The sequence below is a fragment of the Aplysia californica genome, unplaced genomic scaffold (genome assembly GCF_000002075.1).
Source record: "Aplysia californica isolate F4 #8 unplaced genomic scaffold, AplCal3.0 scaffold01050, whole genome shotgun sequence".
NCBI lineage: Eukaryota > Metazoa > Mollusca > Gastropoda > Aplysiida > Aplysiidae > Aplysia > Aplysia californica.
Genome location: NW_004798320.1, coordinates 144575 through 159111, shown reverse-complemented (window position 1 = coordinate 159111; position 14537 = coordinate 144575). Strand labels below are relative to the sequence as shown.

At 41.2% G+C, this 14537-nt stretch overlaps 1 protein-coding gene across 1 annotated transcript in view; it reads right to left on the bottom strand.

The window, feature by feature from the left end:
- Positions 1-14537, bottom strand: part of LOC101862228 (coiled-coil domain-containing protein 18) — a gene marked incomplete at its 3' end in the record, with an annotated part of 139162 nt that overhangs the window by 64224 nt on the left and 60401 nt on the right. The window contains 1 exon segment of the mRNA XM_013089798.2: positions 12882-13076. Coding sequence (XP_012945252.1) covers positions 12882-13076 — 195 coding nt within the window.

Here is a 14537-nt window from a genome sequence, read left to right as displayed (position 1 = left end):
TGAGTGTAAAAAACTAAACTCAGGTTTAATACAGTACCTTATAGGCTATAGATCTTTATGCCCTTCTTCAGTTTGCTTGCAATAGCCTTGGGGTGGTTCAAAGTTATGCTCGAAATAGCTGGATATGAATAGAAGTGATAACAGACGAGAGAACAATAACGGCGAAAAAGAACCAATTAAAAATAAAATGTATATATAAAATGATTGATCCACTGTTTACCATTGATGCCATGACGACAGTACGATAACCTACTTTTCTCCGACGGCATAGATCTCAGTGGAGACATTTTCGTGTCCTTTCAGAACAGATAGATAGATAGATAGATAGATAGATAGATAGATAGATAGATAGATAGACACATAGACAGACAGACAGACAAAGAGATAGAGAGAGATAGAGAGAAAGACAGACAGACAGACAGAGAGAGAGAGAGAGAGAGAGAGAGAGAGAGAGAGAGAGAGAGAGAGAGAGAGAGAGTTTCATTCTAGTTCATGCAAAGGAAAAGAAAGAAAATCTGGATCAGTACTAACAACAGACCTTTATCAAGCAAATAATTGTATCAAGTACTTAAATAGGCTCCTCAATTTCATTTTGACTTTGTTAACAACACGAGCCGGATTCTTCATACTAGGCCCTAAACAATGAAAAAACTTTGGGCATAGGGGGGAAAAGGAGGTTGGGGGGGGGGACGGGGGGCGGCTCAGAGAAAAGGAAATACTAGGCCTTAAAAAGTCTCGTTTTCTTTATAGTATCGTATGAAATTGGGTACAACTTAAGGTCAATGATTATAAAACATTACCAAAATTGATTAACTTTTCAAACTAAAGTTAAAAATTCTCTCAGCGATGTATTTCAAACAATGAAGAGAGGGAGCCAAAAGCTCAAGGCGAAAAATGCGTGACGTGACGGCTCGATGCGATGTCAGGGTGGAAGGGTTCAGCTAGGTTTTCGCCGATTTGGTTGATAAAAGGGTAAGACTACATTAGCCAAGGTAAGACTTCTAAGATAACAATTTAAACGTTTTCTGGAAGAACAAAGACTGGTTTATTAACCAGGGTAGTTTGAAAAAAATAAGACGGAACGATTTAAAAAAAACAATGGTTATAAAATGTCTATTTTCTAATATCTCGAGACTCGTGAGTCGCACATCGACCTGGAAAAAAACCTTTTGAAGGTCATCCAAAGGTTTTTGAGGACATGTATCGGACTTGAATGTTGGTCCCCAAAATTAAACAAAAATATGGGCAGATTGAATCCTCTGTCGTAACCAGACGTCATGTCCAGAAACAAAACTCAATCGGACTTTCCGAAGCCAAATCACGCTATAGTGAGCTCGTTCACTGAAGTGCCTATAAAGTCATACCTTCCAAGCCAAGGGTAGTTTTTAAAAGGGAACATTACACCCCATCCTATTGTTGTCATTCGACGATAAAATTTTTGTTCATGTAATCTGCCTGCTTCAACTCACTTGCTTTCAGTTGCGATGTCGATCATGCAGCAAATAACTGTCGAGAACTTTTGTTTGGATTGTACAAGAATTGGGTGAACACACACACACACACACACACACACACATACACACTCTCTCACACACACACACACATAAACACTCACACACACACACTCCCCCCTCCACACACACAAACACACACGCAGGGGCCAACACCTGGACTTCTAGGCCAGGAGAGCCCCCAACATTAAATGTAGATCTAGCTTTTTTTCAACGCTACATATATATAGATCTAATATATGAACATGAAAAGAATCTATGTATTTGTATATATACGCATGATATACATAATATAGAGGTGTCTGCAGTGTAATGGTTAGGCGCTTTGCTGTATCACGTCCGATTCCGAAGTAGAGTAGGTCTTTCTGCTGGGATGTTGTATTCCTATCATCCCGGGTTGGCCCTGACATGCACACTCGGAAGCACGCCTCCTAAATGATCTAAGTTGTGTCAATGGGATAGTAAAGCACAGAACATTGGTAAATGTTTCGTTGGGGGGGGGGGGGGTTGTGTTTTACGGCGCTTGCACCTGTATAATAAGGTCATATGAGCGCGCGGGACACATACAACATTAGTTTCAGTTGGTACGAAATTTTGAATTTGGCCCTGGTGGTGGCCGAAGCCTACCCTTATCGATTTTGGACAAAGGGATCTTTAACGTGCGCAACCTGCACACATGACCTCCGAGATTTTTCGCCCTTGACCGAGAAGATTAGGTGTAGATCTTTTTTTTTTCTTATCTCAGTCAATTGAAGACGGAAAATGTTTTTGAAAATTGCCAGGAAAAGAAAAAGAACAATGTATTAGTTTTCATGGGGTCATTTAAGCACAAAATCCTCAATGATCTCTCGATCCCCCAAGAATGATCGCGCGTCCCCCCCCCCCCCCTGGGGGTGGGGTGGGGGTGGTCGCGACCTACAGGTTGAGAACCCCTGCTGCTAAACCCTTCTACAGTGACATCGCGCCGAGCCGTGACGTCATGTACTTTTCGCCTTGAGCTTTTGGCTCCCCTGTTCATTGTTTGAAATGTACGAGACAGGGAAATACATTGCTGAGAGATTTTTAAACTTCAGTTAGAAAAGTTAATCAATTTTGGTAATGTTTTATAATCACTGACCTTACTTTGTGCCTTAGTTCATTCGATAGTATAGGGAAAACGAGACTTTTCAGACCCAAGTATTTCCTTTTCACTGAGCTTCCCTCTCCCTCCTTTTTTCCCCCTGCCCAATGCGAAGGGCCTAGATTCTAGATCTAGATCTAGTATGAAGAGTCTGGACTCGTGTTGTTAACATAGTCAAAATTAAATTGAGGCCCCTTTTAAAGTATCTGATGCAATTATTTGCTTGATAATGTTTTTTAGGTCAGTATTTAGTACTGATCCAGATTTTATTTCTTTTCTTTCGCTTGATCTAGAACGAAAAATGCTAGGAACTGGAATGTGGGGTCTGCTGCATGCCTCCCCCCCCCCCCCAAAAAAAAAATTAAAAAAATAAAATTAAATAAATAAATAAATAAATAAATAAAAATCCCCCTTCCCCCGCCCCACCCCTAAGGCTCCCTCCCTCCCTCCCTCTCCTTCTCTCTCCTTCTCTCTCTCTCTCTCTCTCTCTCTCTCTCTCTCTGTGTCTGTGGCTGTGTGTGTGTGCATGTGGGTGTGTTTTTGTGCTTTCGTGTGTTCCCACTCCTCTCCTATATTCATAACCGTACCCCTCTTTTCTTCTCCATCCCACAATACCTGCTCTTCAACTTGACATACATTGTCTCTACATTATTTTTTAAAAAAATATATATATATTTATATATATATATATACACACACACATATATATATATATATAAATATTGTTTTTGTTGTCTTATTTCTCTTTAAATCGCAACCGCAGCCATCCTTCAACGACGCACAGTATTAGCAGTGTAAGCCTGTAACACTTTTCCACTGATGAAACAACCCTGAAGAAAGGTGCCAGTTGAAACAAAGTGAGCACTTTTGCTCCGCAGTTCTCACTTTACTTTACATTTTCCTTCCTCTGGTATCCTTAGGATGTCGAGGGCAGGTGCAGGTTTCGGCGTCAGTGATAGATATGTTAATTAGTTATTTTGTTCCATGACCTTTTTAACCCCATCAAGTCAGGTCTTTCTTGGTCTTCCTCTTAATTTAAAGCAGGATTCGCGAGTGTTGTAAGCTCTAGCCACTAGTTGTTTCTGGGGCATTCTGGTTTGATGTACGAACCATTTGACTCTTTGACTCAAATAAATGTATTACTAGTCTCGTTCCTTATGCGGTCTCCTATGGTGGCGTTTGTGATTTTACGGAGACACCTAATTTCACGTGCATTGATTTGTCTTTCTCTTGTCTTGGCTTTAGTATGTTAAGGTTGGTACATGTGATGAAGATTCTATTGATGAGCTGGGATTTCACTTCAGTTGGGATGTTCTTGTGACCGAAAAGGGGTGCTAGCTGGTAGGTCACTGCATTTGCCTTCAAAGTTCTTGTTCCTTTTTCTTTGTCCATACGCCAACATTGTATGAAGATGCTTCTCAAATATTTAAATTACTCTACTTGTTGGAGATGTGTTCCATCAATAAGGATGTTGAGTTTCCCTGGTTTTCTTCTAGCCTTCCTAACTGCTGTTTTTTGATAAAGTGATTTTCATGTTTCGGTGTTTACATTCCTCATTAATTAGTTTTGTGTGTGTTGTAGTGATTCCTCTTCATCTGTATTTAATGTTCTCTGGTTATCAGCAAATAGAAGCTCGTTCAGTTCATTGATGTTGTCTTTTGCTGCTTTCGTGATCTTATCCATGTAAGTGATGAAGAGCAGGGAGAGAGAACACGTCCTTGTCTCACCCCAGACCTGAAGGGGAAACAGCCGGAGAGTCCTTCTGTTGATCTTACGGCACACAGGCTGTTTTTTTAAAAAGCCATGATGTTCTACAGCAACTGTCCTGTTACACCATATTCCTCTAAGACCTCCTAAAGTTGACATCTATTTACCCTATCGAACGCCTTTTCGTGGTCCATGAAGTCTATATTGAGGTCTTGTCATGTCCAATGGCAGTCTCACACAACTGTGCCACAGCAAAAAAAAAGGGTCAGTACAGCCCCAGCCTTTTCGGAAGCCAAACTGGGATTCATTGAGTTGAGTCTCTACAATTGGTCTCATTCTCATTTCCAGTGTCTTGGCAAACGTTATATCCACGCGGCTGAGAAGGGATATTCCTCTGTAGGCTCTGTGTTGTATTTGTCTCCCAGGCCAGGATACATATCCTTCATAGCCAGAGTTATCTGATATGGCCGCATAGTTTTATCTCTTCTGCTGTGATGTGTTCAACGCCTATCGTTTTCTTTGTGGGGCTTTCACTCAGCAGTATTGAGGGTTCTGGAGTGGTTACTTTCGGTGAGAAGCTGTTTGGTGTTGTCTTTCCTATAGGATTCAGCAGCTCCAGGAAATAGCGTTTTCATCTTTCCTTAATCTTTGGCTTTCTGAAAATAGGGTTTCCGTTTTTATCATTGACTATTTCAGTTTGGTTGAGGGGTTCTTCCCGCATCGTCATGCTTTTTTAACTCTCTTGTAAAACTCTCAAGGGTCTTCTTTACATTTTGTTACCAACTGTTTCTTATATACTGTCCAGGATTCTTTTCTTAGATTCCTTTACTACCCTTGATGTTTAGCGGCTTTCTTTTCTGTATAGGATGTAATCGTCCTCTGTATTTGATTTCTGCCTCTTTTTTAATGCATTTTTCTTCAGCTGGATGGCTTCCTTCACTTCATCATTCCACCATATAGTTGTTTTCTTTTTATGCAATCTCGTTTTCCTGGTGCCGCACTCTTCTTTTAATGCTCTGTACACACGGGCGCTAAAGTAGCTCCATTCCTCTTCAATGTCTCCCGGTTGTTTGGGCAATTTGTGATATACATCTTTCAAACGTTCATGTATCTTATCTTTGGTATGGTTATTTATATTTCTGAGATTTACGACTTCTCGTCGTTTCTTTGCTTCTGGCCTTTTCCTGTTTGGTGTGTCAATAGTCATGATGACTGGTCTGTGGTCAGTGTCTGTGATGTAGATGGGAATCACTCTTGAGTCTCTGATTTCCTCTGTTTTGATCTTTTGGCCAGGATAAAATCAATTTGTGGTGCTATCTTTAGGTCATTCCGTTTGTACCAAGTTTTAACCTGATTCCTTTTGTGTTGGAAGAAGGTATAACACTGGTATGACGAGGTCATGTTCAGCGCACAACTGTAATATCATTTCTCCATTGATGTTTTGACCTTTTTCTCTGTCACTGTGTGGCCCCATGTATCTCTCCCACGTCGTCTTCCTTGTTTGCACTCTGCCGATAAAGTCCCCCATGGTTGTCACATTATCTTTGTCATCCACGGTGTTTAAACGGTCACTCAGTTGATCACAGAACTGATGTCGCTGTTCTTCGGGGTATAAGTCATTGCATGGTGCATATATCTGTATTTGATGCCCCTCAGTAATTATCATTTTCTATGGTGATTCTTGTATCAAGCTCACGCTTTATACTATACAAACATACACAGAAAAGAACGTGGACAGATAAGGAATCGGCGCGGTTCGTCCATAGAGCACAGTCGTGCAGTGCCGCCCAAACTGTTTTTATGTTCTATTACGTAAAACAGCCACAATAATAAAATAAAAGAAGCCAGAAACAAACACTGGGCAAATATAATATCAAAACAAGGTCCTCACTGGCCCCATAACTGTCATTTCTGTGTCTATAGCGCCGTAAAACATCTAGCATGCCATGTCAAAGTCCACGCGCTTCAGCTAAACATAATAGGATATTCAACAGTGTAACCTGACCTATAAATCGCTCTTGGGGATAACCCAAGCGATGACGACACTCGTAGCGAGTTTGGCGGTCCATTAATATTAATAAGACGGCACATCTCAAATGTGCTCCTGCCGAATAGTGCCGAAACATAGCCCACAGTAAGCAGTCTAAAAATAAGCGCGATAGGGCCTAGACCGTACGGTATTTTTTGCCCATATTATGTGGGCCCCGGAGCAATTCAGCGGAGTGCTCGAGTGAATTGTGACTGGTTCATTGTCTATCTTGCCACTATTTTAAGTGACTCTGTGACCGTGAATTTGAGGGAGGTGAACGTGACCGTCCTGAGTTGTGCCTTTGAATGGTTTTGTAGTGGAGTAGTGAAAGTTATTACTTGAGTGTTCAGTTCCAATACAGAATGAACGAAATGAATGTTTATCGAAAAACAAATTTAGGACTAGAAATTATAGCGACAAGTAAAAAGGAGGAAAATAAAAGCACGAGGTCCTCCCTCACCAACCCAAATCTTAAAATTACACACCGTCTCATTTACTATGCCCTTGACTATCTTCAGCATGCGATAGCTTAATTGTGCACGTCCAGTTTTTAGACTCACAAACTGTCCCTAAAAGGACGTTTGACTGTTAATAGGGAAAAAGAAAAACCCACACCCCAGAGTACCCGCCAACCTCCTGCATGAGTTATGTACGTAAGATTGAAACTGCTTTGAATCTTAATCATTTCCCCCAATAGCAAGTTAAAGAACTCTTTAAAACAAAATGAGTGATGTTTTTCTTTTTAAAATCGGACCCTTATTATGGAAAGTGTGCCCGTTTTTGGGGGGTTTTTTGGTTTTTTTTTTGGGGGGGGGGATTATAAGCATGGGACTCCCGAAGTCACGATTATGACATAAATAAACGGTAAATAAAATTTTACTCTTAATATACTTGACTTTTATTTTTATATATTGATTCTACATAAAATAACAAACAAAATGATGCCTCAATGGTTACGATACAACTATTATCAAGAATTGTATGACGTTGTGAAGCACAATTTAGAAGTTTGGTGGCACAAAATGCAATGCAAAAATTTGGCCAAATCAGGGCGAGAATTGATTCACAAAAATTGTGGCTGCTTCTGAACTAACAAAGATAGCACCAACATTTAAAAAGCTCTGAAAACAGAAAGCCAAAGTCTTTCCAAAAATCCTAATTCTTGTGACCTCGGAGAAGTTTGAAAATTTCACTGAAATGTCTAATTCAATCTATACCATTTCACAGTTTTCAAAGAATGATCTGCAGTAAACACAATCATTGTCCGACCCTTTCCCTCCCCCAGTGGACCAATCATGGATGGGGTGTTTAGACAAGAGTCGTTTGGTTTGTAGATGGTGAAAAATGCAAACAGACTCATCGCTCTGACCTTCTCACGGGACAAACTGTCACTCACTGCTCGAGGTCATTCGAATGTCTGTTTGATGGGTACGAGGTAAAATTTAGTTGAAACGGATGAGAGAAAATCCAAGGATTGCCACGCCTGTCGCGTCGGAAAACGATTTAAAGCGAGCGTAAACAATGCTCCACCCTGGAAGTATACAGCAAGATTTGGCTCAAAGGCTCAACGTCCACAGAGACAGTATTGGACACGTGCCCTGGCGTCTAGAATGATGAATGATAGACTTGGAAGTGGTAGACTTTGGATCACAACGAAGAAACAAGACCGAGACATTACCGCTTTCATCTCCAGAAAAGACTGCATCTTGCATCACTGCGGCACGTTAAGTCCCTGAATAAAGACCAATCTTTGCGAAAACTGAGTACATGTAGTCCCAAACGTTAGATGAACTTAAACAAATGCTAGAAAGAATCTTGCAGCAGATTCCCCCCAGTAGGTTATCCAAAAACTTTACTTTTCCAAGCGTCGACAGTGTCAGTCAGTTATCAGTGTGGCAAGTGGCCATACGCGGTACTGATTTTGTGACTTCGGAAACTGGGAGGGGGAAGAAGATGGGGCTTAAATTTTGACGGATAATTTTGTACCCTAAATGAACACCTCTGTTAAAATGATCTATGCTCACCAATTCTTTATGTGCGTGTCATCTCGGAAAGAGATAGAACTTCTTAGGAAAATTGGTTTGCAAAGTATAATATTCGATTTCTATGCACACTTACAGTACTGTTCTCTGTAAGTATGAAAATAATATCATTGTCATTCAAAACAACCTAAACCGGCCAAGAAAGAAAAATATACGATCCCCGTTTGATTTCACTGACATTTTTTTTATAGAAATCTTGAGATGAAAAGGATTCGACAGACTATACCTTACTTATACTTTTCCGATCCAGCGGCCATATTATGAGTTCTAGCCCTTCGGCCTATTGATGTGGCAAAGAATTTACAAGGATTTATCAGCTGCGGTTTGTCGCTGTATAGAGTATTTCTGACATAATCTGTGAAGGCAGGTAGGTAGGTACTACGCAGGTCTTTTTAAGAGCCAGCAGGTAAAGAGGTGATATTGTTATAATACTGTTTCATCCTGTCATGGCAGCCACAGAGTGGACAGGCAGGTGGGGTATCCTTACGGATCCTGTTTAGGAAGGAATTCAAAGGGATGTTTTGTTTTCGCAGGCGAAAGATGGTGACTTGTTCTCTTCTACTCAGGAAATTTAGTGCATCTTTTGAGTGGAGAGCAGTCATGTTCGCAAATGCAGTCCTCCCTGTTGTAGCATTCGATGATGTTCTTGACTGTCTTTTGTGGCACTTGATTTTGATGTCTTGTTTGTGATGCTCTCTTCTTGGCAAGGCTGTCTGTTCTGTCATCACTTGGGATGTTGTTGTGGCCATGTATCCACTGTAGAGTCAGATCGACGAGATAGATCTGTATAAAGGTGTTAGAGCCATGGATATCCAAGCAGGGCTTTCGAAATCCATGTTTTCCTAAGCTTGGAGTACTAATTTTCCGTCTGTGGAGATTTACAGTATTCTTGATTGTATCAATGTAATGAAAATGTTGGTTGGGTGGAGGATTGCTGCTTTAATCGCGATGGCCTCTGCCTCATAATTTATACAAGAAATACCACAGGCACTAAAAGTTCTTTGCATATCTTGTCAGGATATTCTTTTCTTACTCCAAAGCTTGCATTAATGGTTCCCATGGCTGATCCATCGGTGTGAATATGGACTGAATTACTAGGTTAGGAGCCATGTTTTAGCAGTGGTCTTCAGTTCTACTGGGTCATATTCCTTTATGAGGGAAGTTTTGAAGTTGGTGTTCTTGATCTAGGTTTTTATGGGAAATTCTGGTCTTAAGGGTTTCAGAATAGTTTACTCTATTAAACGGAAGTTGGGTTCTTCTTCTACTTAGGTGACTGTGCCGAGTATTGATCTTCCATGAATTCGTTTCTCTGGTCGTCTATGTTCAATGATCTTTTTGTTTGGGTCGTTTGTGTCTTGTCTCTTGTAGCGCACCTGTGTGTATGTACTGATTATTTTGGACAGGTCCAACTCTTGATAATGATTTGGTCCGAATGTTCAAGAAATGACCTGGGTCCGCGAGGGTTTGCGGGGAAAGAACAATGAAAATAGCCACAGAACCAACAGTTTTATTTTCATGGAATCAAAACTTTCACATGAGATACTTAGATTATAGAGCTACTTTTCCATATAAATCGGTGCTTATTTGTCCAAAGCTGCATGGGATAATAGAAGTCCCATTTGAAGAAATCCGTGTCAAGATTTTGCAAGCAAGCTTAAGAATCACCGGATGTGTCAAGACTTGATGGAATAGGGCACGCGTTAATGTTTGAGCATTTTATTATTATTGCTACCTTGAACAGAGGTAGAGATAGTGACGACTGAAGGTTATTGGGGTCGCTTGGTGCAAAAGGAAAAAAATAACGAGAAAATTGCCGCCAGAGTTTGGTGAATTCGAAAGCTCTCGTCTCCTTGGAAAGTGTAAATTCACATATTCTGTGCCTTGTGCTTTTATTCAATGTTTAACATTAAAACCAGGAACAAAAGAAACGTGTTTTTAAAGGGGAAGGGGAAGGGGAAGGGGAGGGGGGGGGGGGGGGGGGGGGGGCACACCCCGAGAGTCACGATTCCGGTCAAAATTATGGATTTTGAGTTGTAGGCATTTTTAGCTTTTTCCGCCTCTCTTACAACTATTTCATAGCATACGAACCTCCTAAAGCCTTATTTCTTCCCGTACCAGGCATGTTCGTCACCACCATTTATGATAAAATCAATCTTTAATTTTTCTTTATCGCCAGTTTTCTCAAAACGCTGTTTTTGTATAGACTTTTAAAAAATAACTCTACCACTTTGTATCTAATCTTCATGAAATTTTCACAAAATGAAGAAAAGAAGTAATCTAAAACTCATCTGTTAAATTTTTTATACATAGAATAGATTTTTGTAGGTGGATTTTCATGGATTTTTCGCAAACTTGAATATGACCTCAGGAAAAGATTAATTAAAAATGTTCTAATTCGTTTAGGAAAAATTCATCAGAGAACATTATAGATCTAATGTTTGCTAACATGTTTGCAAAAAATAACAACAATCTATGTCGATGAAAATTAGTGAGGTATTCATTACGTAAGACATGTTACTAAAATCTAATATGGCGCGGTATCCATGGAACCAAAACTTTTTTCTCAAATTTGATTACGGTTTTTAAGACTCCTTGCTATGCTTGTTATATGTGTGACGTGAGGTAAATTTGATCGATAAGCGAGATAAAAGTGGATGTAATAGGTGTAGAGCCCAAAATGAAAAATAGATTCTTTAAATTGCCAAACAAGCGAGATTATTATTTTGACCAGCACCTGATTTTACAACGATACCCCACAAATGGATTCTAATCTTTTTCTACGTCAAAGATTCGACCAGCTAAGTGTCTTTTGAAGCGTCCGAAAAGATGGCAGTCAGAAGGAGCCAGATCAGTATTATTGGGAGGATGGAGCAAAACCTTCCAATCTTACTTTTATTTTTTACATTCTCTCCTTTACCTGGTTTGTGGTATGCCGTAATGACGCTCATATGCTGCAGAGTGACTCCTTTGCTAAACCGTACAGGTCTTTTCTGCGGTAGCACTTTTCTACGTTTGCGCATTTTTCACAGTAGCAGCAGACCTTTTTGAACGTGTGGTAGGCGAATACGCAGACCAGCTTTTGTGTTCAAGAACGCTATTGCCATTAATTTTCAGGGCTGAATATTGAGCTTTTTGACAGGAAGGGATGATGGATGTTTCCATGTGACCGAGCCCCTCTCCCTGTGCCAAGTGATGATAGATAGCATTTGTATGAATAAAGAGCTTTGGGAAAAGACAGGACAAGAGGATATAGAAGTAGAAATATGACTAAGAAAGTGGCGATGGATGGGACACACCTTCAGAAAGTCCAGGGGAAACATCACAAGACAGTCGCTATAGTGGAACCCACAGGGAGCACGAGGCAGGGGTAGGCCACGGGAAACATGGAAGAGGTGTGTGGAAAGGGACACGAGAGAGATGAAGCTCACTTGGAAAGAGCCTGGAAGGATGGCCCAGGACAGAGAAAGAGCTTGTATGTGGCCTACACCCTGCCAGGGGTGGAAGGCATTGGTGATGAACTCCCGCTCAACAGCAAGCTCTATGCGCTTTACAATCTAATAGTATTACCCAAACAGACCTGATAGCATTCTGAATCAATCTCAACTTCCTGGAAGGCATACAGTGCAAGTCGTCATTTTTATAAGCTCTAAAACACTTAACATACAAGATCTGTCGCCGTCTTTGGCCATTCCCATCTGGGTGAAGTGATAAAAATTAGTGTAAAGTGCATTTCCCAAGGACACAACGTCGGGCCTAAGGCTCGAACCCCCGAACCAGTAATCTCACGATTATGAACCCAGAAACCTAACTACTAGACTACCAATGCGAAGAAACCAAGTCTTATCGCTTGTAAGCATACATTCATGAACGTTTCTGTAACGTCCACGGAAATCGCCTCGTGTGTCTTGGATGCTTACAGCTTTGAACGCGATTTGTTCTACGAGTCAAAGCACCATTCTCTGTATAATATAACTGAATCGGTGAAAGACAGACACACCCATATTTTTTCGGTGAGGGGGGGGGGATAAAAAAAACTATTGCACTGTGACCCTGCCCAAGAGAAAAACCGATACAGAACAGTTTCAGCTTCAGTTTGGTAAAATTTTACGGCGCTCGCAACTACACGTGGTCATATGAGCTCGCAGAACAGCATTTGGTTGTTTTCACGTTAGTCTATAACACGGCTTCGGTTACATTCAAAATCAGAAGGATTGAATTATCTAAAAATACATAGCGAAAATGTATTTTGTAAAATAAGAGAAACGTATATAAAAAAACAAACAAAAAACAAATATGTAGAGTTTGCCGTAAATTGCGGTAAAGACCAGTGGCCATCACATAATCTAGAATTCTGTTGGGATCAAAGATGGTACAAACAAGAAATCGTATTCAAGAACAAACAAAAAACATAAGAAGCAATAAAAATTGCGCACACAAAAAAGGGAAAGAGCAGATGTAAGACAGCACCGTACACAAGATTCCCGCTGTTGTAGCTCGCTGCTGAAGTTGTTCTTGAGCTCCTCCATGGTGGCCAGATGGCTCTTGACCTCCGTCCGGCAGACGACCAGCGCTGACTCCCTCTGCTGAACCTGCTCATGGAACTGACTGACCTTCTCCTGGAGGTTCTCAACCGTTCTCTGGCTCACTTTTTCCTTTTCTTTCAGGTCCTGGGGCCAGACAAAAAAGAGAGAGAAAAAGTGAGAGAGAGATAGAGAGAGAGAGGGGGGAGTACTAAAAAAGAAAAAGAGAGAATTGGGGAAGAGAGAGAGAGAGAGAGAGAGAGAGAGAGAGAGAGAGAGAGAGGGAGAGAGAGAGAGACAGAGAGAGGGTGAGAGAAAGAGAGAGGGGGGGAGGTGGGAGAGAATGAGAGCGAGAAAAAAGGGGAGGGGTGCAAGAAAGAAATAAGGGGAGGGGTGCAAGAAAGAAAGAGCAAATGGTGAGGAGAAGAATTAGAGCAAATGGTGAGGAGAAGAATGTTTGTGGGGGGGGGGGGGGGGGGAGAGAAACAAAGAAAAATTAGGGTTAGGAGAAGGAGAGAGAAGGGGATAGACCGAGAGGAGAGGAAGAGAGAGAGGGAGGGCGGTCGGGAGGGGCGGTGGAAAGAACAGGGACAGAAAAATTAGATCCTTGCGCTAAAAAAGGAGTAAAAGGAGAATAGACGCGGAAGAGTGAGAGAGGTCGAGAAAGAGAGATAGAAAAAAGAGAGAAAGAGGGAGAGACGCAGAAGGAGGATAAGAGTGAGCATGGAAACTATGAGACGGGAAAAAGACTTGTATGTTTCTTTGGCTCATCTTGTTTCTCCCTACGACAGTCAGTTTGATGGAAGAGACGCAGATGGTATACAGTGAGGGGAGGGGGTTGTGAGAAAAAGACTCATTGTAAGAGTGTAAATAACGATAAGACAATTCTGTTCCCACCCCCCCCCCCTCCTCCTATTTCCCCTTTTCTCTAATTTTCCCTGTTACTGTTATTGTCTCAATTCAACATGAAACTTTCACAGAACTGGCAAGTCTTATAGACCAGTTCCAAAATCTTAAAACAAATTATGACTGGCGATTTTGGTGTAACACCCAGGCACTTCAACGTCCCACACAGAAGACAAGAGTTCGATTCCCGAGTAGGAAGTTTTCTTGTTGTTGTTTATTGTAATTTAGCATGACGTCTGTCTGCTGGAACGTGTAGTATCCTTCTCATCACGGGTAGGCCCTGAGAAGTAGGATCGAATAAGCCCTCCTCTTAGATTATCTAATAAACAGTGCCGATGATGGGTACGCACACATCTATAACTACATCTTTACGCCGGTGTCGTGGAATATTTCGGAACCAGGATAAATCGGAACTGGTTCCCAAAAATCCTAGGATATTTCGGAACCATTCCCATTTATCCTGCACCTGGCGGCAGTATATTTGGGAACCTCCAGGATATTTCGGAACCACCGTCATCCCTGTGTGATACGCAGTGTCTCACACTTCACAATCAAAGGAAACAGACAACGAATAAAATTAAACATTTTTATTGGCAACTAGCATACCCACATTACTGAAATGCTACGTGAAAACATAGAACCAGAGAACAAAATGACACAATCCTTGGCAGCTTTATATGTGTACATTTGGCTCACAGGCTT